Source organism: Typopeltis vanoorti, chromosome 10 (genome assembly GCF_054136105.1).
Source record: "Typopeltis vanoorti isolate ZY-2024b chromosome 10, IOZ_Tvanoo_1.0, whole genome shotgun sequence".
In the NCBI taxonomy this organism is placed as follows: Eukaryota; Metazoa; Arthropoda; class Arachnida; order Uropygi; family Thelyphonidae; genus Typopeltis; species Typopeltis vanoorti.
The window spans coordinates 66,866,259-66,891,063 of NC_143558.1; the positions used below are offsets into that span (position 1 = coordinate 66,866,259).

Sequence of the window (24,805 nt, forward strand, 5' to 3'; positions counted from 1 at the left end):
ATGGCATCAATGGCAATATCATATTAAAAATGAGGATATTAGGAAAGAACTTGACATTGTCAGCATCCAGGAATGCATTAGCAGAGCTAATCTCAGATGGTATGGTCACTTAAATAGAATGGGAGAGGAAAGATTAGCAAAACAAGTGTTCTCTGCCAGGTTGGCAGGAAAACAACCCAGAGGAAGACCAAGATATAGGTGGATTGATACGGTACAAATAGCCTTAGACGATAGAAATATAAGATCTGATAATGTTGGAGTCTTGACAAGTAACAGACTGATTTGGAGGAAAATTGTAGATAGGAAGTTAGTAATGATGTAATTTTTTTATGTAGTACTGTCATATCATGTACACCCCTTGAGGGTACATGGCAGGAATTTGATGATGAAGATGATGATGATAAGACTAAACTGCAGAAGGAAGGACAACAGACTAAGTAACAAATAATGTAATTCTGCAATTCTTTGTATAGCATGGCATTCTCTTCAGGTGTGGTAAAGATATCTTGATTGTTGGGCTGACAGTCTCATAATAATAACAGTCTTCCAAATTTTTGGTAGCATGACACAGCAATCATTATTTATTTAGGTCAAGGGAAGGTTGTAAAACAGTGGCAAATTCCATAAACAGTCTCAAATTTAAATCTACATATCTATAAATAAAGATTTTTTTCTCTCACTGAATAAAATTATCTGAGAAAAATCTTTATTTATAGATAGGTAGATCTAAATTTGCCACTGTTTTACAACCTTCCCTTGATCTAAATAAATAATGACTGCTGTGTCATGCTACCAAAAATTTGGGAGGCTGTTATTATTATGAGACTGTCAGCCCAACAATCAAGATATCCTTACCACACCTGAAGAGGATGCCATGGCATGGTCTGCAACCCAGAAACAGGTATACATGCTGGATGTTTTTCACATCTAAATCCATTTATTTTTATTAAACTAAAACAGGAGAGATAGTCGACATCTAAGTATCTGCATTAGGTTAAGTGGTAGCTTGGAAAGTCTCTATGCTAGATTACCAAATGAACTGAAATCTCAAAAGAAACCACATATTTCTTCAGACATTTTCATGGTTTGTGTCCAAATGCAGATCATGTTGGATAGATTTGCTGTAGAGTGAGAACGGTAGAATTTATCTGGTAACCGCTACTCAGATGAGCCTACAGGTAGTGAAGAAGTTGGCTGTTTATTACCTTTTGTGTTCAAGAGAACTGAGGTGAGAATAATGTGAAAATGACTGACTTATCTCTGAGGAATAGACTTCATATATGTTTGTTTCTATGTCAAAGAATCTTGTTTGGCATAAACAGATTATAAGGATGATATGTTAATTCTAAAACCTAATTTCTGAGCAAAATAGGAGGTGGAAGGATATACTATTAGGACAAGAAAGCTTGTTGGTATCCCAGCTATTAAAGGATAACTTAAACACCAACAAGTATTCTGTTGATGTCTTTCTTGGCAAAAGATCAAAGGGGAGGGGATACAGCGGGCCATTCTTAGTACAATGGAAGGCAATTTGACTTAGTTATCTTTACAAAAGCTGGAGAAAAACAATGCCTACAGTCAGCCTTATATTTGGATAACATTACTCAGATGTGAGAGATGTAGAAGTTACACTTGCCTAAGGACCAGAAGACCTCAGTGCCATTTGAGAAAGAGTGCTTTTTATTGTTGTGAGCTGAAGTAGTTTTGTGCATTGTCAGAGTGTTTTTATGTTCCACTTGAGATGTGTCAAAATTTTTTTCATTGACTGCTTTGAGCACACTGTTAAAGGGGGAAAAAAAAGATCTGGAGCGCTGGTGAAAAGGATAATACTTAATAAATGTTTAGATCAGGAGAATGGAGACTGGAACCATCTTCCCAGAGAACACAAGACCAAGAATAGCTGGAGGAAGGTTGTTCCACAGAAAAGGCTGTGAATAAGGTTCTAGCCTAAGTTACAGAATGAAGAGCTGATATGCAGACTATGTTTGGAAGAAGATGGTTAAGAAAAGGCCCAGGACATTGGAAAGATGGAAATAATGAACTGGTATTCTGGTGAGTAGTAGATGGACAATGCATATTAGATCATTACCAAAATAAGTTTCTTTTTTTTCCAACTTCAGCCAATGCAGACTGGCTTCCCTTCTCTACTTTCATTGGAAGTAGAAAAGGGAAGCCGATCTGCATTGAAGTACTCAAGGAAGGTTATCCTTGCTGTTTTAACATTTACACTGCAAAGAATCAAGTTTCAGAGGTAAATAATCAGGAAAGTTAGAGTGGTTATCAGAATTTGGAGAGCAACAGAGACAAATGGGTGCAACAAAATGTGGAAAGGAAAATATAATACAATGGTATTAAATGAATAGTAGATAAATTGACAAACTGGATTTGAAGTATACAAAAACACTACACTATCACTCAATAGAGAGAAGATAAAAAACTGCAGCTGTGGCATGGCTTTGCAATATGTTAGCAAGTGGCTTTGTATTATATTATATGCACTTTTACAGTATGCAAAATTATGAAAGATTAACATTTTTAATATTCTGAATTTGGCTATTTATTCTTAATGAGGTGGATGAACCAAAAATTATAAATAAAAAAAAAGCAAAATACTTCACTGATAGCTAGAATTTGTTTATCTTATTTAACAATGTATTTCCAAATATGCACAACATGTATTTCTGAATATTAATTGTTTTCAAGAGAGGGAGAGTTTATGTTGGAGTAATAGTGATCAATCCATAAAATCAAATCAATAAAAGGTATACAGATAGATAAAACAAAGTATTTTAATATATATGATGATATAACACTGAATGTTTGAAACCATTTAATTTCAATTACCTAAAAGGTCGTTCCTTTCTATGTGAAACAACTAATCTGTCTAGTGCTCCATCTGAAGTTGAAAATGGAGAGAGTCTCAAATGTTCAGACAAATGCCGTAGTTCTGTCACACTCCATGGCCTATCTCTGCTACGCCTCTTCTTACTTCTCATTACAACTTGGAATGAATGTTCAGCACTGTTTGTTTGTTCACCACAGCTGCCTTTCTCTTCTTTTACTAAAGAAATAACAGTTTCTACAGAACCATATGACCTGGTGAGGACAAGGCTATTATTTTTATCATCAGAGCTAGTTGACTGCTCTCCTTCAGACTCATTAGTAGTATATTCTCCACTTGCATCACATGAGCTATCAACAACTGGACCATTTGTAGTATCTACATTTGTTTGAGAATTACTCTCACATGCAGAAGAACAAGTTCGCAACCATTTGTGAACCCTTGCTGTCCGTGCAGATTTTTTACCTGACAACAAGGATTGTGAATCACAGCTACCATCCTCATCAACAAGTTTTTCTGCTTGAACTGCTAAGTGATGAATACTGTTACAACTAAGTAACTGTTTTGGTTGAGTTATTTCTGGATCGGAAGTAACAGTTACAACAGAAGGATCCGAAATTTCTCCAATTAAGGTAGAAGATAAACACTTACTATTATTAAATGTTGACAAATCCGTTTCAAACTTCTCATCTGCTTGTGTTGAAACTTCACCAAAAGAATTACTGGTTTCTTGCTCATTGCTAGAAACATCACTGATGTTCTTGACAGGTATATCATTAATGCTATGTAAAGTATTACACTCTTTACTAATTTTGAAGTTTTCATCACAATTCTCTGGATCGATAGGTGTCATTTTATAAAATGAGGAATCAGGCTGTGAAAATGATGCTTTGCTTTTCATAACATCAAGATAATCATCATTTGAAAATTGACAATCTTTATATGTCATAAATGGATATTTATCAGGACCAAGGTAAATTCTAGAGGAAGACTTTGGACTGCTTTGATTTTGCAATGTGAACACATTATTAGCACCAAGCACATTTTCTTCCTGTCTCATTGTAGCATACTCTGATATTAATGGTGGCTTGTGATTTCCAGAATTATAGTTGTAGACTGTAATAAATTCCTGCCTTTCATCATTTGAAAAATGTGTCGAACTTTCACTAGAATAACCAACATCTTGAATTATTTCAAAAGGGCCTACTGTTCCACCACATCCAGCCTTTAATTCAGTAATACCAGTAGTGCCAACCATGATCCCTTTGTCATTAGTATTAGGACAATCTCCAGGAACATCACAAATTATACCAATTTCTCTGGTCTCATTTTCTCGATTTATCTCTTTATCTTCATAATCACCAGAGCCACCATTTGCAGAAACATCCTTCTTTGTACTATCAATTTCCATTGTTAATCCAAAGTCATTTTGATAAATATCATCCCAGTCTCCACTAAGTCTTGGATATTTTTTCACTGGTTCTTCACTAAAGCTAAGTTCGAAGTTTGGATCACCAGGAAAGAAACCCTATAAAAGAAAAACTTATAAATGCGATTAATATAACAAACACAATATCCAATCCTAAATTATTATTTATGGAAGCAAACTCAAGATGTTATCATATTTGAGTTAAGTTTTATTATTAATAATAATAAGAAGAAGAAGAAAGGCATCCAGGGAAGTCCAGGACTCATCAAGGAAGGGTACACACATCATCCACACCAGATGTCATACCTTATCATGAATTCATTTATGCTACCTGCACTGACCACCTCCAAAAGGTAATCAATCCAACCATAAACTACTATATGAGAGAAAAACCTACATTTCACCCCCTACTCGAGTGCATCACCCTCACCTTCTATGAATGCCCTCTCCTCACTCTTCATAAAATGAAAAATTCCATCTACTAGTATCCTGCATGACTCTTTCTTGTAAGTTTGTAAGTCTCATGACTGAGACTTACAAACTTCTTTCAGAAGTTTGTAAGACTTACAAACTTCTGAAAGAAGTTTGTAAGTCTCAATCATATCACTCCTCTTTCTCCCAATTGCTAATGTCTCAAGTCCACAAATCAATCTTCACTGTGTTCCACAATTCTGACATCTTTAACACTCCCATATGCACTTTCTCCACTGTATCAGCATCACCACAGAAACCAGAAGACCATACCTTCACCATAATATAAGCGAGATGGTATCAAGGCCTTGCAAAGAGCAAAATGACTTCATCCCTACATGTCAAGGTTTGTCTCAACATTGCAATTATTCTCTGAGTTGTACTTGGAATCTTTGTTTGTGTGGTCTGTGAATCAGCCTGATCAGTTTCTTCTACCATTATTCCACCAATATAATATGACAGGGAATATCTCATTACACCAAAGTGCATAGCATTACATTTACTAACACTGAAATGACAATCATTTTCATATACCCACAATTCCAGCTAATTGAAATCATTCTGCAAATACCGAATGTCAGTTGCATTCCTGATTATCCAAGATCAGCAAACAGCTGTATGTCATCTGCCAAATCCTTCACAATGTCATTAATGTAGACTGAATAACAATGAACCAAGGTTCAGCACTGGTAACCTTAAAGTTTGAAGACTTCTATTCTCCATGCACCAATTTTTGCTGTCAGTCAGCCATAATTTTATCCATGCTAATACTTTATAATCCAATCCCACATTCTCTGATACACGTAACAGTCCTCCATGCTGTATCCTGTCAGAAGCCTCAGCAAAGTTCAAACATCTCATGGTGAATTCAATCCCTTGTATAACTCCATTGTAACATTATTATCAAATGTGAACAAGTTGCTTCAACTTGTTCACATTTAAATAGTATAAATAGTCCCACATACAAACTGGCTAGACATTTAGCGAAGCTACTAGCCACTCTCACTAACAATTCTCCCTCCTTTGTCAAAAATTCAGCACACCTAAAAAGCATCTTACAACACCTCACCCTAAACAGCTCAGACTTAATAGTAAGCTTTGACATCACTTCACTATTCACAAATGTACCACTAATAGAAACCCTCAATCTACTGAAGTCACACTTCCCCCCTGATATATTTGAACTATTCAAATTCACAATACATGCAGGATATTTCACATGGAAAGGGAAAATATACAAACAAATTGATGGGACAGCCATGGGCTCCCCCCTTCCCCCCCAGCCAACTTTTACATAGAACACCTGGAAAAACAAGCAATCAATACAGCCACTCTCAAACCAACACTTTGGCTACGCTATGTTGATGATGTGCTTGCTATTTGGCCACATGGCCCTGAGACATTGAAAACATTCTTAGCACATTTAAATAGCCAACATCCAAAACTCCACTTTACTATGGAACTGGAAGCCAACAACTGTCTGCCCTTCCTGGATACACTCATCACACGTCTCCCAGATGGTTCCTTATCATTTTCAGTTTTCAGAAAACCCACACATACAGGCAGATACTTACACAAACAATCACACCATCATCCTTCTCAACAATATGGCATATTAAAAATGCTAACCCATAGAGCGAGAGCAATCTGTTCAAATGACAAGGCTCTTACTGCTGAACTGACTCACTTACGCCACACCTTCTTGGCCAACGGCTACAATCCACAAAAAATAAACAAAATACTAAACACTCCTAAGAAACCCCTCCCACCATCCACCACAGAGAACTACAACAAAACAGTCACCATCCCTTTCATTAAAGGCACATCCAAAAAGATCTCAAGAATTCTCAATAAACAAACTACGCACTACATTCAGACCATGTAGCAAATTAGCCACCCTCATCCGCTCACCCAAGGACAGCATTCCTCCTTTATCACATCCAGGAGTCTACCAAGTACCCTGCTCATGCAATCAAGCCTACTACGGTCAAACAGGAAGAACTGTGAATATCCGCATCAGCGAACATAAACGATACGTCCGGAATTATCATTATGGGAAGTCGGGCCTAGCAGACCATGCTCTGGATACCCCTGCACACAGGATCAACTGGAAAAACACAAAAGTACTACACAGAAACCCATATAAATCAGAGAGATTGTTCTTTTAGAAGCCCTAAAACACACTCCAAATCTCAACAAATATGGCTGTATCAACTTGCCGAAGATCTGGGAGACAGTCATATTAAGAAAAAACTAGCACTTTTCTAGGACTCTTGTAATATATGATAGCGTTTTTTTTTTGTTTTTTTTTTTCAGATAGAGGGCGCCAAAATCAGGATTCTAGTCTTTGTGTTGCTGCTACAATTTTGTTTAAGTACACGATATTGTTTTAGTCTCGCGTATTGTGACAAAGTGTTTTTGTGCTCTGAAGATGCTGGTTATAATACCAGCGAAATATCAGCATCAAGTTAATAAATTAATTATTTACTTAGTTTCTGTGTTCTATTATACCGTTAAAATAATAAACAACAAGTTGCTTCAAGTATACTTCTATTAATAAACCCATGGTGTTCATTGCAAAGTATAGATTCTCTATCAACCCATTTCTGTATGTGACCTCATATACTAATTTTTCCAAAATCTTCACCACCACTCCAGAGACACTGACATGATATTTAAGATCAGCCTTTGCACCACCACACATTTTCTCCACAAGATGCAGCCAGGTTAACCAAACACACTTTTGGCATTTGTGTGCCAATATCCCCACATTAGCCCATTTGTGAATTTTTATTGTTTGTGCAAAAGCTCTAGGACCTCATACACCTAAATCTCTGCATCAGGTAAGGAGGTAGAAGTGAGCTCAATGCTGGCATACACCAGGGTGACAGCTTTTAGCCAAATGGGCACTTAATAGTTGAATAATCTCTTCTGCATCTGTCACCCTCACAGCATCTTTATTCATTAGAATTATTCTTTCATATACATTCATTCTGCGTACCGCTTAATTAGTGATAGCTTTGGGCCATCTGTCTCTGATTGGTACCAGTGGAGATTGAACTGCCCACTCAGTCTCCAAAAGTTAGATAGGGCTAAATGGCCTCGCCTACTTCCCGTATAAGGGAATAAAAAGGCGTTAGATGATTTTTAAAAGATGATACATTCATTCTTTTACTTGTAGCATAATGACAGAATTTTTTCTGGGTTGTCTAGCTTACAGAGCCAGTTTCTTTTTCATACTCAGACTTAGCTTTCCATAGAATAGTTGTAACCAATGCTTTTTTTGGGACAGTATGCAATGGTGTGGCATACTGCACCTTTATTAACAGACATATGACATACAGATGTGATATGGTTTTACTTTTCAACTTTTCCTGCTAACAAAGAATATGTGCTGGCACCTATTGTTTTACTAAAAAAAGCACTGGTTGTAACTCTTCTGGTATGTGCTTTATAATTTTCATAACTGATATCATCCTTATGCACACAGTATTCCTTCCAACATCATCCTCTTTCTTAAGAAACACTTGCTTAATAAGACTACATTCATTGCACTCCTATCCTATTTATCCTTTGAAGTCTAGGGACTTCATGTAGCTTCCTCAGTGAGAGGGTGCAGCACCATGTCGTTCCAGTTCTCTCTGTTGGTGGCTTTCCATTTTGTTTCTGCATAGCCATGTGATTATGTCCATGATCTTATATCTTCAAGCCATGTCCTTCGTTTTTGTGCTTCTTGATCCTTTTCCCATAATTTTTCCTTCTAAAACTGTTAGTATCCTCTGTCCTGCTGAACCTCTCAGTACATGTCCTGCCAATCTCATTTTTCTCTGGATCATTTCCTGTAATAAAGATCTCTGTGTTATAATTCCCTGTAGGACACCTGTATTTGTCACATGTTCTGTCCATGGGATTTTCAGAGCGCTCCTATAGCACCACATTTCAAAGGCCATTATCTGTTGCTTTACTCTCTTCTCGAATATCCAGGTCTCACTTCCATATGTGAAAATTGGCCACACCAATGTTCTTATCATTCTTTTTTTTTTGTCTCGATACTCACAGAACTTCTGAGAGATCTTTATTTTTCCAGAATGCATTTTTAGCTATGGTTGGTCTTATTTTTATTTCTTTATCTTGCTTTCCATTTGCAGTAAAGTAGGTGCCTAAATATTTGTATTCTGTTGTATGTTCAATTTTCATATTGTTTATGAATATTTCTAGCTCAGATCTGCTTTCTTTTGAGATTTTCATAAATTTGGTATTTTTTGCATTTATATCTAATCCAAATTCTTTACCTTTTTCAATAATTTATTGAAATTAGAATGGTATCATCAGCATATCTAAGATTGTTGTATTTTATACCATGGATACTAATTCCTATTTTTTGTTTTTCAATCTTTTTCATCACTGTCTCACTATAGATATTAAATAGATTTGTTGAAAGGATACAACATTGTCTAACTCCTCTTTTTATTTTCACTACAGAAGTCTCATTGTTAAACAGCTGCATTTTCTCTTTGGTGTAAATCATTTTTATAATCTTAAGTACATGATCTTCTATGTCTAATTTATCTAATATATTGAACATTTTATTATGTTTTACCTGGTCAAAAGCCTTCTGAAAGTCTATGAAGCATATGTAAATGTTCCTATTTCTTTCAAGTGATCTTTCTATTAGTATTTTTAGTTCCAGGATAGCATTAATGGTTCCCATTCCTCTTCTGAAGCCTTTCTGTTGTTCATTTAATTCACCACTTATGGCTCTTTCAATTTGTTTGTTAACAATGGTTAAAATAATTTTAGATACATGGGATATTAGGCTCACAGTTCTGTGCATTGTTTCTTTGGAATTGGTATGCAGATAGATGTTGTAGAAACTTCAGGTAATTGTATTGTTTTACAAATGTCTTGAATGAATTCCATTGAATAGTTGTTATTATTGCCAGTCAAAGCTTTCAACAGCTCAGCCAGAATATTATCACATCCAGGGGATTTATTATTAGGAAGATTCTTGATTGAGTGTTCTACCTCCTTTCTTGTGGGTAGAGTGGTATATGTTGTTACGTTTAACTTAAGGTGTCGTGAATCATCTAACTTGTTACCATTATCATCTTCATAGCGGTCTGAAAAGTACTCCACCCATCTTCCATTTATCTTTCCTTATTAAGGAGTATGTTTCCATCTTTGTCCTTGATGTCATCAGACTGTGTATGTTTTGCTTTTCCATTAAGTTCTTTCACTTTCAGGAATGCTTCTCTGGTTTTGTTCCTATTTTGTAATTCTTCTATCTCAGTGCACTGCCTATTTATCCAGTTTTCTTTCAATCTTTTACATAACTGTTTGATTCTTTTATCCAAAGTTTTATATCTTAACCTTTCTTCTTCATTTGCTCCTCTTTTCCATGTTCTTCTTTCATCAATAAGGTTGATTACCTCTTGGTCTTGAGTTATCCATGGTTTTTTCTTTCTTTCTTCTTGTTTATTGATGTGGTTTTTAGCAGATGTTATGATAGCTGCTTGTAATCTATTCCAATAAGAGGGTTCATTTTCGTGTTGCAACTGTGCAGACAGCAGTTCTGAAATATTTTCATTGAATTTTGATTTTATTATTGGATTTTGTACCATTTGCAGATCCCATTTTAGGGGTTGACTTCTTTTAAATTTTATTGTTTTCAGGCAAATATTCATCTTCATTAAGACCAGTCTATGATCAGATCCACAGTCAGCACTTGGCATCACCTTTGAGTTCCGTATTCCATTGAAGTAACATTTACTGACTACAATATGGTTTCTTCCATCTGGATTTTCCCATGTGCTGTTGGTTTTTTGCTCAAAATAAGTGTTAGTTATGATGAGACTGTGCTTGTTACAGAAATCAATCAGCTTTTGTCCTCTCTCATTCCAAATTCCTAGTCCAAATGACCCACATGTGTAGATGTTCTCTCTGATCCAACTTTTGTGTTACAGTCACCCATAGAACAAATAACTCTATCTTTCTTGCCTCCAACTTCCTTTATACACCATTCTATTTCATCATACATGATATCTATTTTTGGGGACACACATAGGAATTCATTATTATTAATATTCCCCATTTCCCCTATTTGACCTTGGGAAATGGGGACACACTTCAATATTGCATCATTTAAGAATTTCTTTAAATGCTTCCCATGCACTGCTGATATCCTTTCCATCCAATATTCGATACCATGGAACAGAACCCAGCATACTATTCAGTTGGTCATAATTCCCTGCTTTGTAGTTCAGCATATAATCTTTTCTAAGTGGAATATCCAAATATTTAGCTGCTTCCCAGGTTAGTGCCGCATGATCACTGTCACCAACCCAAGGAAGAAGAGTCATGTCTTTTATTGAACCCCAGTCTAACACTACAATCTGATCTAACACTATTTTGCCTAAGTTCTGTCACATGCACCTTAAGGAAGATATCTCAGAACAGCTCGAAATAAATTCAGTTTCATTCTTATTAGAATTCACTGCTAACCAATCAGTGTTTGGATAATTAAAGTTATCCGTGATGATTACTTGTCACACCCATCTTGTTTATTTGGTAATGCATTTCATCATCACTAGCAACTGATTCACTAGGTCTCTAACAACACCCTACTATGTATTTGATCTTGTCAGACTCCACCCTCATACTAGATGGCTTCAAACTCATTGGCATATGGAAAATTGTACTAGTACTGCAGTCATAGCATTCTATCCTAAGTAGACTCAAAATCATCCAATATTTAGCTAAGTCTTACTAATGGCTACAATCTGAGTTCATTCATACCTAACAGAATTGCCATCTCTTTTCTTTTCTGTTTTTCAATGGTGTTTATTATATTTTTGCTCCAGGAAAACTTGAAGTAATAATGTAGTCATCAATGGAATGTTTTATGATGGAATGATATTATTTGGTATTGTCATACCAAATAATATCCTTTTATAATTGACTTTACCCACCTGATTACCATTAGAATGCAATATCGTACCTGATTCAGTGCTTATTTCTCATTTTGCATCTTAATTTTCTTGTCTTTCTTATGTTCCTTTAAATGCCTCAACCTTCGTAATTCCTGTCATCTGTCTGATAATCTATTTTCATTTTGTGATTTTGAGGGTTAATTCATTCATCGAGTTTCCTCATCAGACATCGTCAAGTTTCTCTTCAGCATGGCAAATCCTTTTTTCAACTTTACTGCTCTTGTTAGTATTCTGTTGCTGATCAATTTATGTGTGTTCTTGAGGCCATTTTATGAATACTATTGACTACTACTACAATATCTTAATATATTTTATTTTCATTAAACTATTTTTTCTCTGTGTTTTTAATATTGCATAAATTGAATTTCAGATAAATTTGGAGAGGTTAGCTGACCAAGGAGGAGCTAGTTCTTCTTGTTGGAGACCTAAATTGCAGAGTAGGAAATGAATTCCATGTCTTGAAAAGAAAAGGGGAAAAAAAGAACCAAGCTAATAACAATGATAAGTATTACCTATTTGATTCCTGTTCAGGATATGTTCAAAAATAGAACTATGCATCAATTCAACATGGAAAGAAACAAGAAATATCTTATCAGTTATGCTACTGTTCATGATGATATCTTCAGAGTGATCCAAGATACAGAAATAAACAGTGATTTGAAATAGGAAGTGATCACCATTTAGTTTTCAGCATGAGAAAAATGATTATCATAATGAAAAGAAAAACATACAGAAAAGAAAGAAAAGAATCAAAGTTGAGCACTGAAGGCATATATAAATGGGAAAAACAATGATTTTGAAAAGAAGATCCAGACAACACAGACTACAAAATCTGAAGGAAACACTGATGATTTAGCCATGCAATGTGATGAAGTTGCCTGGAAGAATAGAAAAATCTGAACCTCGTGGTGGATTCATGATGTTAAAGAGGCATTTTTTTTCTTACAAAAAAAAAAAAAAAAAAAAAAAAAAAAAAAAAAAAAAAAAAACTTCATGGAAATAAGTTAGAATATACTCTTGGAGAATGCAAAGAAAATGGAAGAAAGTAAAATATAGTTTAGCAAAAGTCATGAGAAGAATATAAAATGCTACCCAAACGTTTGGAGAATTTGAATGTGTGTGCAAATACTTCTATAAGAGGAAAATAGTACCCTTTATGAATCAGTATGCCAATAGCTGGCAGACTGAGAGGCCGTATTCTTTGGTTAAGTGCATTTTTTGTAACATCGTGTTTATGTGGGTCAGTGATTTTCTTCTCAAACTGAAATGGCAGATTTTAAGGAGCAAAGAATCTGCATTAAATTTTTCTTCAACTTCAAAAAAAAAACTGCAGTAGAAATCCAGTGAATGCTTAAGGTAGTGTCTGGTGATAAGGCTAAAAGGCCAAAAAGAAACATGTAGAGATCAGAGCAATATGAAGTCAATATTGATTTTTTTTTTTTTTTGACACCCAAGGCATTGACCACAAGAACCTCCCTCCCCCATGGTCAAGCTGTCAATAAAAAAATTTTACCTGATGCTTTGAAGTAACTAAGGAAGAGCACTGGACCTAAATGTCCAGACAAGTGGAACAACAACAACAACAACTGGACCTACACATCACTAGTTGCTCAACAGTTCCTAGCTTCCAAAAACACTACATTCACTCCCCATTTCCCCTATTTGTCTGACCTTCCCCCCCTCCCCTGCAAACTATTTCCTGTTCCCCAAGATAAAATTCTGGCTGAAAGGGCATCATTTTGACATGATCTAGTGATCTTGGCAGGATCACAGAAACCGCTGGAATCACTGTATATATGCTTGAGGGAAATATTTCAAAGGAGACAGTGGAAACCGGGAATTAGGTTTCATAATTTTTTATTGTCAAATTAACTGAAATTTTGGGTAGCACCTTATATACAAAATAACACAAGGGCAGTATATGTTCTAGAGGCTACTGAAAAAATTAAGAAATAGAGAAAAGAGTACTGTAAATGAAATCAGAAATAACGTTTGACATAAAAATTGAAATAAGAATATTCAGTTTCTCTAGAATAATTAATTGAAAAGAATATTAAGGGAGATAAGTAATGATAAATTGGCAGAGAGGAATGCAGGCATGAGTATATTTCAGTATCACATATACACCCCTTGGGGGTATATTATGAATGATGTATAAAAATTTGACAGAGCTATAAAAACATGAAGAGACAACTGGATGATATTCACAGATAATCAGAAGGTGGAATTCCAGATGAAGAGAACTTTCATGACATCCATTTATAAAGGAGAATGAAACAATATAAAAATTACAGAAAGTTTCCTATTTAAGTGATTCCTCTGTGATTTTTCAGTTTTAAGCAAGATTTATGAAAGCATACTGGATAATAGCCTCCATGACAGTGGGAAGTACTCTTCCCACTGTCATCACAACATGTACTCTTCATCTGGAAGAGAACTAAGTTCAATTCTCATTATGATAGAAGAAGTCTTTATATGGAATGTGAAGGAATAAAACAGTAAACATAAAATGGAAGAGAATTCTTAGTGTGTCTTAAACTGATTGGTTTAATAAATGAAGTTATGGTAAGTCCTTATGTTTGTTCCTGATATTTATCCATGGGTTCCCCTGTCACCAACCCTAACAAATCTCTTCATGGAAAATTTTGTAAAGAACACTACTGAAATTATATAAAAAAAAAAAAAAACTTGATTACATTAAATTGATATTTTCTTGTTTGGTCGAGACAAGACAACAGACAACTCAATTTAGAGATTATCTGAACGGCTTGCACCCAAACAAAAATATTTATGCACCTCCATAGCACAAATGGAAGAACAAACATCAGAATATTACAGCTTTTGAATGGAAAAGACGTGAATTCGATTCTTGTTGTGATGAGAGGATTGTTTATATGGGGCTATTCAATTGAAGGTGAGTTAGCTGATCTCATATGGAAGTAGTGGGGATTTTTCTCACAGAAATTCCGGTTTTCATCCTGTATATAGCGAATTGGGTGACAGTACACATGATGGCAATGTCATGATGTGTGGCATGAGTAGAGGAGATGGCGAGTTGTTGTGTGGTGGCCTAAAGACTCCTTGAAGGTGTCATGTAATAATAATAATAATAAAATTCACTCTTGAACTGGAAGATCACAAAAATTACCATTCCTTCACATCCTTCTTAAAGTAAATGAAGAAAAAAGAAGAATTTTTACATGCCACTTCACATCACCATCAACTACAAACGATGGGGTTGATTAAAACATTATGAGATAGAGCCTATAACATATCCAGTAAATCAGAAAGAAAAGAAAAAGAAAAAAAAAGGAGAAGAACTGTGCTATCTGAGGCACTCTCACCTCAAGGGTACAAACCAAAGACAATTAACAAAATTGTTTAAAGCCTCTGACAACTCATTTAAATACACAAAATTTTAAAAATGCAATTACCTTAACATCAAGAATGTTATAGACAAAATTGCAATGGTGCTCCATGATTTAACATTAAAGTGACCTTTTTTGCTAATGTATAAAATCTTGAATTTCTTATCTACCAAAACCTCCACACACTCCTATGAAAAACAAGGAGTTAATCCACTCTTTTAGCATTTGTTATATAGGCCAGACTGGGGATATTGGCACATCTGAACATGGAAGACATTGAAAAGAAAAGACAGCACAGATCAGGATTAGCCTCACACACAACAAACACAAGCTACCAAACAGTTTGGCAAGAAACAGAAATGCCATTTATTGATCATAATTGTTTTACAATAAAGTTTAAAGAAGCTCAGAAATGCTCCATATCCCTACATAACATAATAAAAATCAAGGTATAATCCTACACCGAGTTCAGCCTGTTTTCATAAAAAATCAAACAACCACAGACATGGGATATGACATGCATCATGCCACAGGATGTGGTAACAACAACAACTAGAATTGTTCCAATGGACATATTAATTAATGCAATGGTTTTTTTTTTTCATCACTTTGTTACATGTACTAGTTTTGAAGTTCTGATAACATCAATTGTGTGTAATAAATTTTTTCTAGTCTTTGTTATACGAAGTTTTGTACCCCTGATGATGTAATTCTGATGACTTTCGGTATTGTTTATTTTAATAAATCTGTTTTATGTTTAAAAACTTGGTCTCAATACCAGAAATTAAATGAAAACTTAAGTTTCCCTATGATTTTTGTATAAGACTAACTTGACACCAAGGGTAAACCCAGCCTTTGTTGAGGGAGGGGTGGGAAGGAGAATAACAGCCTGATCAAAGCTAAACTAATTAATCTTCCTTAAAAACCTGACAACACAGCCAAAATTTTTAGATGCTTTAATGAAAAGAGATTTGTTCAGTAGATGCTTGATAAAATAAAGAGTATCAGTGAAAATTTAAATATGTTAATTGTAATATTAAAGCATTATAAAAATTTTTTTTTTCTTTTGAAATTATTGAGCGATTACTTTTCCATAGATCTGTTTTGGCTCAACAATCAAAAGCTGAAAGAATGTTTCTCCAGTTATCAACTGAGCTTACCCATTATCAAGCACAAGTCATTAGAAAATAAATTATAAAACAAAATACATGTAAACAAATTAACATATACTCTTACAAAACACTGCAAGAATATAGCAATACATTACAACAGTAATTGTACTGATCTAGCTCTGATAAATAAATTTAACTATCTAGGACAGTTTTGAACCTTGGTGTCAAGAACAACACATTTTTTTTTACAGTTCTCATTTCCCACAGTACTGAATCTTGGTACTGAGTATTGGATCTGTATCATCCCCATCCCATATTTGAAATCCTCTTTTCTGCTTCCAGTGAAAAGAATGTAATGAAATATCATGGCTGTGGGCTCAGCATAATCAGGCGTGCAAACATTTTTCAGTTTTGAATTGCCACCAAGATTCAAATTTTCTCATCTTAATATAATATTCTGAAGCTTCTTACAAGAAAAGCAGATGTAATACATACTGCTTTATATTTATGGATAAGTCCTTCGATGAGACATTGCCATTCAAGAGATCGCAGCCATAATGTATGCCATCTTCTTTCCAAGTTAACAGCTACTCGTCGAATTCTTTCAGCATCCCAAAAGAGAACTGGTGCTGTGCTTTCTTCACTTTTTGCTCCTAGTTGATCACACAGTTTTAATAATGATGACACATATTTGCCTAGTGATTCAATTTCTTTCTGAAGAGCCTGAAGAAAAATTACACATTCAATATATTTATCTGTAAAAATATAGAAAACAATCACAAAATAAAATTACTATTATTATTTTATTATTACTTGACACCTCCAAGGAGTCCAAGGACTTGCCACATCAATTATACTAAATAATCATGATACATTATACTTATTATAAAATGATTATTGAAATCCCCAATTTATATATATATAAATTAGGGATTTCAAAGTCATTTTGTATACAAACCGCTAATACTTTGTACAGTCCAAAGATTAAGGAAATTTCAAAAGATACGATATTTTATATTTGTATTATATTTATTTTGTATTGTATTCATATTGTATAATAATAAATTATATTTGCTATATTATTTGATAACTATTATTTTCATGTGAAATTAGTAAAAGGGTGAAATTACTTTCACCCTTTTACTAATTTTGTTGTATTATGAAATGGAGCTTATAATCTATATGTTTTTTGCTTTTGTTTCAAGAGAAAAAAAATTGGGAATTTATATTTCATGACATTTTCTTTTGGTATGAATGGATTCCATGAATATGAGAGAGAAGTGGAGATGATCCAAAGGCAGGTACTCAAGATAGTGATAGGTCTGTAGAATTCAGTTGATAGGCAGACAAAAAATGGAGATATAATAGAAACATAAGTGACTTAAGGGGATTTTTATACCATGGATACAGAAAAATGTTTTCACAACAGGACATGCAGCCACTCCTGAAAGCTATGTAAAAGTGTGAGTTAACAATGATGTAAGAGCTATTTTTTTTTTATTTTATTTATTTTTTTTTTTTTCAGAGTGATGAATAAGTGGAATAAGTTACCAGAGTTGGTTATGGAGATTTTTTTTTTTTTTTAGTAAATGAGTTTTAAGAAGTATGATAAGCATTTTGTGAATACTGTTTAATGTGAGCTTCCCATGAACATTTCGAAACACATTATGCATGGAAACTTTTCAGTGAAAAATTAGCTTACAAAAACTAGCAGGACACTGAATGCGAGTTGCTGAATGAAGTGAGTTTGAGATCTCTTATATTAACACATCAAATGCTTCTTTCTTTCAGGTTGCACTGTTTTTAAATTAACTTTATTACACAATTTAAAAAGACATTTGCTTTCATAGTATTATATTTTCATCATCAAATTCCTGATATGTACAAAATATTATGACAAGAAGTTTACACAATTATTAATTTCTACTGACAATTTTCCTCAGCAATTGGTCAATACTCCTGTTTGGACAGATCTTACATTTCAGTCATCTAAAGCTCTTCTAACTGCATCAATACAACTTGATCTTGATCTTCCTCTGGATCTTATCCTGACATCTTAGCATTAGATACCTGGTTTTGAAAACATTTCTTCTCCCATTTTGACCACACCTGAAATTGCCTTTGCTTACATAATTTTGAATGCTAACAATGTCCAGTTCCTTCCTAATATCTTCTGTGAATAATTTCTCACTTATTCCATAAGGATTATTCAAGGGACTCCCAACTATACCAGGTTTGCTTATTCTGTTATCTATTTCTATATTTAATTTTCCATCTTCGCTAAAACTAAACAGCTGAAATGATTTACTTGTTCTATAATTTTCCATTTGCTAAAGGAAATATATATGAATATCAAACAGGATTCTGAGGAAATCTAGATGATAAATTTTTACACTAAGACAAATATTAGAGAAAAAAATGGGAATATAATCAGATTCTGTTCATATTTAGAAAAGCACACAATAGCATTCATAGAAAAGGCCTTTGGAGGGCATTATATGAACCTGGGACATCCTGTAAGATAATAAATTTAGTCAAAATTTGCACAACTGACATCCGAAGCATGATATGAATTTGCTATTAAGACAAGAAGAAAGAGAATCCCTGTCACCCATCCTATTTAATTTAGCTTTAGAAAAATGTACTACAAAAATTGGAGCAGACATTGAAGGAATTGGATGTCCAGCCCACATATTACACAATGCATTACAAACCGCAGCTGACCAATTATCTTGCAATAGTGAACAAATTATTTTAAAACTATTTAATTATTTTGCTATATACAGTGTAAGAACAGAGAGATTAAAAGATTTTTTGCAATTTTGTGGATGTAGAATACAAAAAATTACTGTCACATTGTAAAACAAGATGGTTATCGCTGCTACCTGCTATCGAGCGAACTATAAAATTATTTGACTCTTAAATCTTTTTTCTTGTCAGAGGAAAAAGCACAAAAGACTTTACTAGATTTTTTTTAAAACCCTCTTAGTGAAGCCTATCTTTGGTTCATATATAGTCAATGTGGTAGTATTCATTTTCAAATATTAAAAATTGAAGGAAGAAAAAAGTGTCGATTATAGAAGTCTTACAGGTTATAAAATCTATTTTATAGAGGTTATAAAATTTATACCATTTCAAGTTAAAACAATAATAAAAAAATATGAAGAAAGTGGATTAATTTCAAAAAAACAAATCAATGAATTTCATGAAGAAATAACATTTTATGAAACAATGACTGAATATTTAAAACAGCGGACAATACCATTGGAAAAATAAAAGTATTCAGTATTTTCATTTTTTCCGCATCTTCCGATGGGAAGATGAGGAAAAAAGTTTTGAATATTTGGAGACAAAAAATATTGATATAAATGATACACTTATTTAATCAAATCACCGCATTGAAAATCATATTAGAAGAAGAATTAAAATCTTCAAAGTGGAATAAAAAAAATGGCTTCAGAAAAATGGGCATTTATATTTTCAAAAATGGAAACAGAATTTCCGGAGCAATATAAAGATTTGTATAATATATGTGAATATGTTTTTTCTATACCTGGTCACAATGGTAACGTGGAAAGAATATTTTCCTTAATGGAAATCCAATGGACGGAGGATAGAAATAAACTCTCAATAAATATTGTTGAAAGTATTCTTCAATGTCTCGAAAACTACGATTTTAATCGTCTTCAAATGCATGATTATTTACTGAATAAGACTCTATTGAAAATGGCCCAAATCTAATGATAAGTTCAAAAAGAAAGAGTAATATGTTAATTAAAACAAAGGATAACTAATATTAGTTTTGTAATTTTTAAATAGTTAAAATAAGCCCATAGTATTATTTCTTATAGTTATAATTAAAAAAATGTTTTTGTCATTTCTTTTCTTTAAATTTTGTGTTATACTTGATTCAAGTATAAAGTCAAGTAACTTGAATATCTAATATTTTATCTTTATCACTATGATTTTTTTAGTTGAGTTGTAAGATCTTTATAAAACAAAGAATTTTCATATTTGTTACTGTGATTTTTTTAGTTGAATTGTAGAATCTTTTATTTGTCTCTGTGATTTTTTTTCTAGTTGAGTTGTATTATCTTTATAAATAAAGAATCTCATGGCTGTGATATTTGTAGTTCATTTGTAGAAAGAGGATGTGTGTTTTTTTGTTATTGTCAAAATTTCGTCGATTCGGTCTTGTGTCCCGGTTTGACAACCAAGAAATCAGTCCTGTGTCCCGGTTTGACAACCAAGAAATCTGACAACTGTACTCTAAAGGTATCTGCCCCACTGCGTGTGTGTGTGTGTGTGTGTGTGTGTGTGTGAGAGTGAGAGAGAGAGAGAGAGTGAGTGGAGAAAAAAAGAGGGGTCTGACTTTGGTTTTTATTTGAACATTAGCATCTATTGCTATAATGCAGATCCATTAAAATATAACAAGTAATGAATGCAATACAGAAACTCTGTATATAAAAAATTTCCTATCATGTATAAAGAATGAAACTGGTATATGTATACGAATTTAAAAATATATCTTACACACAGCTAATAAAGCAAGGTGCTTTGTTGCTTTTCATTTACCACAGAGGTCTTAGTATGCATGTAGATGTGATCTAGGGAAGGTAATGCTTTCATAATATCAATGGCAATACTTGCTATCACAAACATGACAGACACTATGACATATCACCCCCCCCCCGTCATGATAAATCTTACCTCCAGCCTTATATGATTAATATTAAAATTAAATGCCATAAACAAAATTAATAAAGATGAAAAGAAAATGCTGATATATAAAGCAAACAAAATACTTCATTGATTTTTTGAATTTGTTTAAGAAATATACAGTCAACTCTCACTACAGCAAACACTGCTATAACAAACTGCTGAAATGTCCCAGGATAGAACAGGCACAATGCTATTCTAAAAGAAATTCATTGTGGCAAACTCTGTTATAATAAACTGTTGTTGTTATCCATATTAGTTTGCTGTCATAAGTGTCAACTGTATAATAATCTTTCATTGCAATTGCATAAGCAATCTGTTTCTCTATTCACTGAAGAAACAACTGATGAATAAGATTACATACTATAATTTCTAAAGGAACTTTGCAGTAAACACTTGACACTGAACGGCTGGGAATTGTATTAATTTTGCCATTATAAAATATTTATTATAATGTATTTCTTTACCAAAGAGGAAAAAAAATGTCAATTTTTTTGGTTATTTTTGTACTTTAATTTTATCTGCTTTTCTTATATCTTAAAACAGTATCCTGTTCTATCCTGGGCAATGCCCTCCTGTTTCCATTAGAGCATATCAGACACCAAACATAAAGAGAAAAATCTAAATAGTCTAGTGGAAAGATGACTGACTGCTAAAAAATCAGTCATGCATGAGGATGATTACAATTTAGAGTTTGTGTATTTAGTTAAAAAAAAATGTGGACATACAAAAACAAATTTGCTTTCAAGAACAGAAATTTAAAAAATAGGAGAATATGGCAGAATACATTGAGATTGCAAAATCACCAGAAAGAATGAATAAATTTGTATAAATCAACTTGAAAAGTAAAGGATGTTTTTTTTTATGAAAACTGCTATGAATTGTACAAGATCTCTAAGTCAAACTCAATGTTTTAAGCAAATTGCAACTTGCAAACTTTTTTGCCCCTCAAAAAAGTATTTGTATATATTATAATTAATATACTATATTAATTGTATATACTATAAATAGTCTGCATGGTTAGCCTAGTGGTTTTACGCTTCGCAACCATATGCTTGGGGGAAAGGAGTGTCCTAGGCTCGATTCCCGTTGGCAAGGAGCTTAAGGATCTTCCTCAGCCATTGCCAAGTTAGCTGGTTTTGGGAGTGGACAGCAGGGTTTTTCATCCCACAAGCAGGCAAACCGGACTCGTGAACATACAGGCTAGAGTCATAAAATATACGGCAAGGAAGGCAATGGGAAACTACTTGCGTCATTATTTCCATAGTAATCAGCTGCAACCCTCTCTAAGAGAGGGAACCACAGGATCAGATCAAATACTATAAATATCAAGTACATTCATACTGAATGCATAAACATGCACAATGTTAATAAAAAAATGGAATATCAGCAAAAGATATCACTTTGCTGAAAGTTTATTGGCAAACTGAAATTAATTACAACAGAAATACTTCTCTATAGCACTCAATGTAATGCTTAGAAACTGCCTATTATTTTAAAAATCAACACTTCAATGAATTTCAAAAATCTCAGATCTTATTTAAATTATATGAATATTAATCACATTATTTTATATGTAACGTAAATGGCATTAGTTATTTAAATCATTATAAATGTAATCAGCCTTACAGTTATTATATTATTCGATATATATAATTATCATGTATGTATAAGTATAAGTATCATGTATGTGGATCATATGAAAAACCTTGCTACTTTGGTATGAGATTGGATGTATATCAGTGGCAGCTCATACATAAGCACCGCGACACTGCAGTACCCCAAGGAAAAAATGAAAAAATTAAATTTTGTCTGTGTTTATAAATAATAACAATGCTTACAACATTATATAAATGCAATACAACAAGGTTACAGCTTATGTTTTGACATTGAATAATTAATAATTGGAATTATTCAATTAACGCTTTAGATTATGAAACAAATGCACTGCGATCTAACGTCGATATTCGTTGCCCTTGTCGTTGCACGTTACATCATACTATACACTGCCGCTTGGGCATTGTATCATAAGCTTGCTGTGCGTTATTTCTTTGAGATATGAAACATTTGTCATTGGTGCGTGTTCGTGAACTATTTTTTGTAAATCTTATTTTATTTTGTTAAAATAACATAATTATTTATTTATTATAGATACAAGGCTGAATTATCATGAGTGTCACGGTTGAAAATATGAAAAGAATTATATTTTTTCAGTTATCATTACACGAAACAAATGCACTACGATCTAACGTCGATATTCGTTTGTGCTTGTCATTGCTATTGATTCGAAACTTTTATCATTGGTGTTTGTTCGTGGTAAGGATGAAATCCTTTTTAATAAAGCAATTTTTTAATATGTAAATATTTTTATTAATAAATTCGTTACTGATTAAGAAAAAAAAAGTTTTTTTTTTTTTTTTTTAATTTTATATGCAGCACCCCCACTTAAAACTTTCACCGGCTGTTTCTGATGTGTATTAATGACTAGAGTCGATAAATTGCAGGCTGTAAATCTTATTGCATTGGACACAGTTTTTATGGAATGAAATTTGTGCAAATCAAGTATTTTATATATTTTAACCACTAATGTCATTAATTATTACATGACACTTCCTTGAAGTCTGAGATGTATCATAGAAGGTCACTCTACAACTACACAAATTCACAACACCTGATGCACAGTATTTCTGTAACTGGGCTGAAAACGTGCATAACATAAATAAAATATTATGCATGTTTTCAAACCAATTCACCTGTTTTCTTAGATGAAAAACCAAGTGTCTGGGAAGAGAAACAAAATGTATGAGATCAGCAAACACCTTCAAATTAAGATGTTGGAAGTTTTTTGTTTTTTTTTTCACTTGGTTAGACTATAATAAATTTAGTTTAATCCTTTATCTAAGAGTAAGCAAACAAAGTTTGCACCTGAAGTATCTTCAGGACTGAGGCAACTCGTGGTAAAGGTGACCAAGCTTTCATCACTCCTTGTCTTAGTATCTCCCATAATGAAAGCACATCTTCTTGTGGACATGTATAATGCTATGGCATTAAGGGAAGTGCTTACCCAGACCAGTTTCGACCTTTATTGGGGTCTCGTCAGTGGGAGCCAGACCCAGAGGTGGTGATACCAAGGTGGAAGTAATGGAGAAGTCATATTTACTTATATGAGTTACCAAAAGGTGTCTCCCCTTATTATTAAATTACTCTGGATTTAGAGAAAGATGTTGAATTTTTTTTTCCCCACTTGGTTAGACTATAATAAATTTAGTTTAAGCTTTAATCCAAGCATAAGCAAATAAAGTTTATACCTGAAGTATCTTCAGGAGTAGGTAAATATGACTTCTCCATTGCTTCCACCTTGGTATCACCACAGCTGGGTCTGGCTCCCACTGACGAGACCTCAATAAAGGTCGAAACTGGTCTGGGTAGTGGCCCCTTCCTGTAATGCATAGCATTACACATGTCTGCAAGGAGATGTGCTTTGCATTATGGGAGATATTAAGACAAGGAGTGATGAAAGCTTGGTCCACCTTTACCACGAGTTGCCTCAGTCCTGAAGATACTTCAGCTGCAAACTTTGTTTGCTTACACTTGGATAAAAGGTTTAAACTAAATTTATTATAGTCTAACCAAGTGGGGAAAAAAAATTTCAACATCTTTCTCTAAATCCAGAGTAATTTAATAATAAGGTGAGACACCTTTTGGCAACTCATATAAGTAAATATGACTTCTCCATTACTTCCACCTTGGTATCACCAGCTCTGGGTCTGGCTCCCACTGACGAGACCCCAATAAAGGTCGAAACTGGTCTGGGTAAGCACTTCCCTTAATGCCATAGCATTATACATGTCCACAAGAAGATGTGCTTTCATTAT

The 24,805-nt window shown here is 33.7% G+C and overlaps 1 protein-coding gene across 3 annotated transcripts in view; it reads right to left on the reverse strand.

Moving 5' to 3' along the window:
* The window catches only part of LOC150102479 (uncharacterized), a 547,971-nt gene that overhangs the window by 183,259 nt on the left and 339,907 nt on the right, over positions 1-24,805 (reverse strand). For all 3 annotated transcript variants that reach the window (XM_090399126.1, XM_090399124.1, XM_090399125.1), the window contains 2 exons: positions 16,707-16,934; positions 2,845-4,370 (listed from right to left, as the gene is read on the reverse strand). In XM_090399126.1, the coding sequence (XP_090255252.1) occupies positions 2,845-4,370; positions 16,707-16,934 (1,754 nt within the window). The remainder of the gene's footprint in view (positions 1-2,844; positions 4,371-16,706; positions 16,935-24,805) is intronic.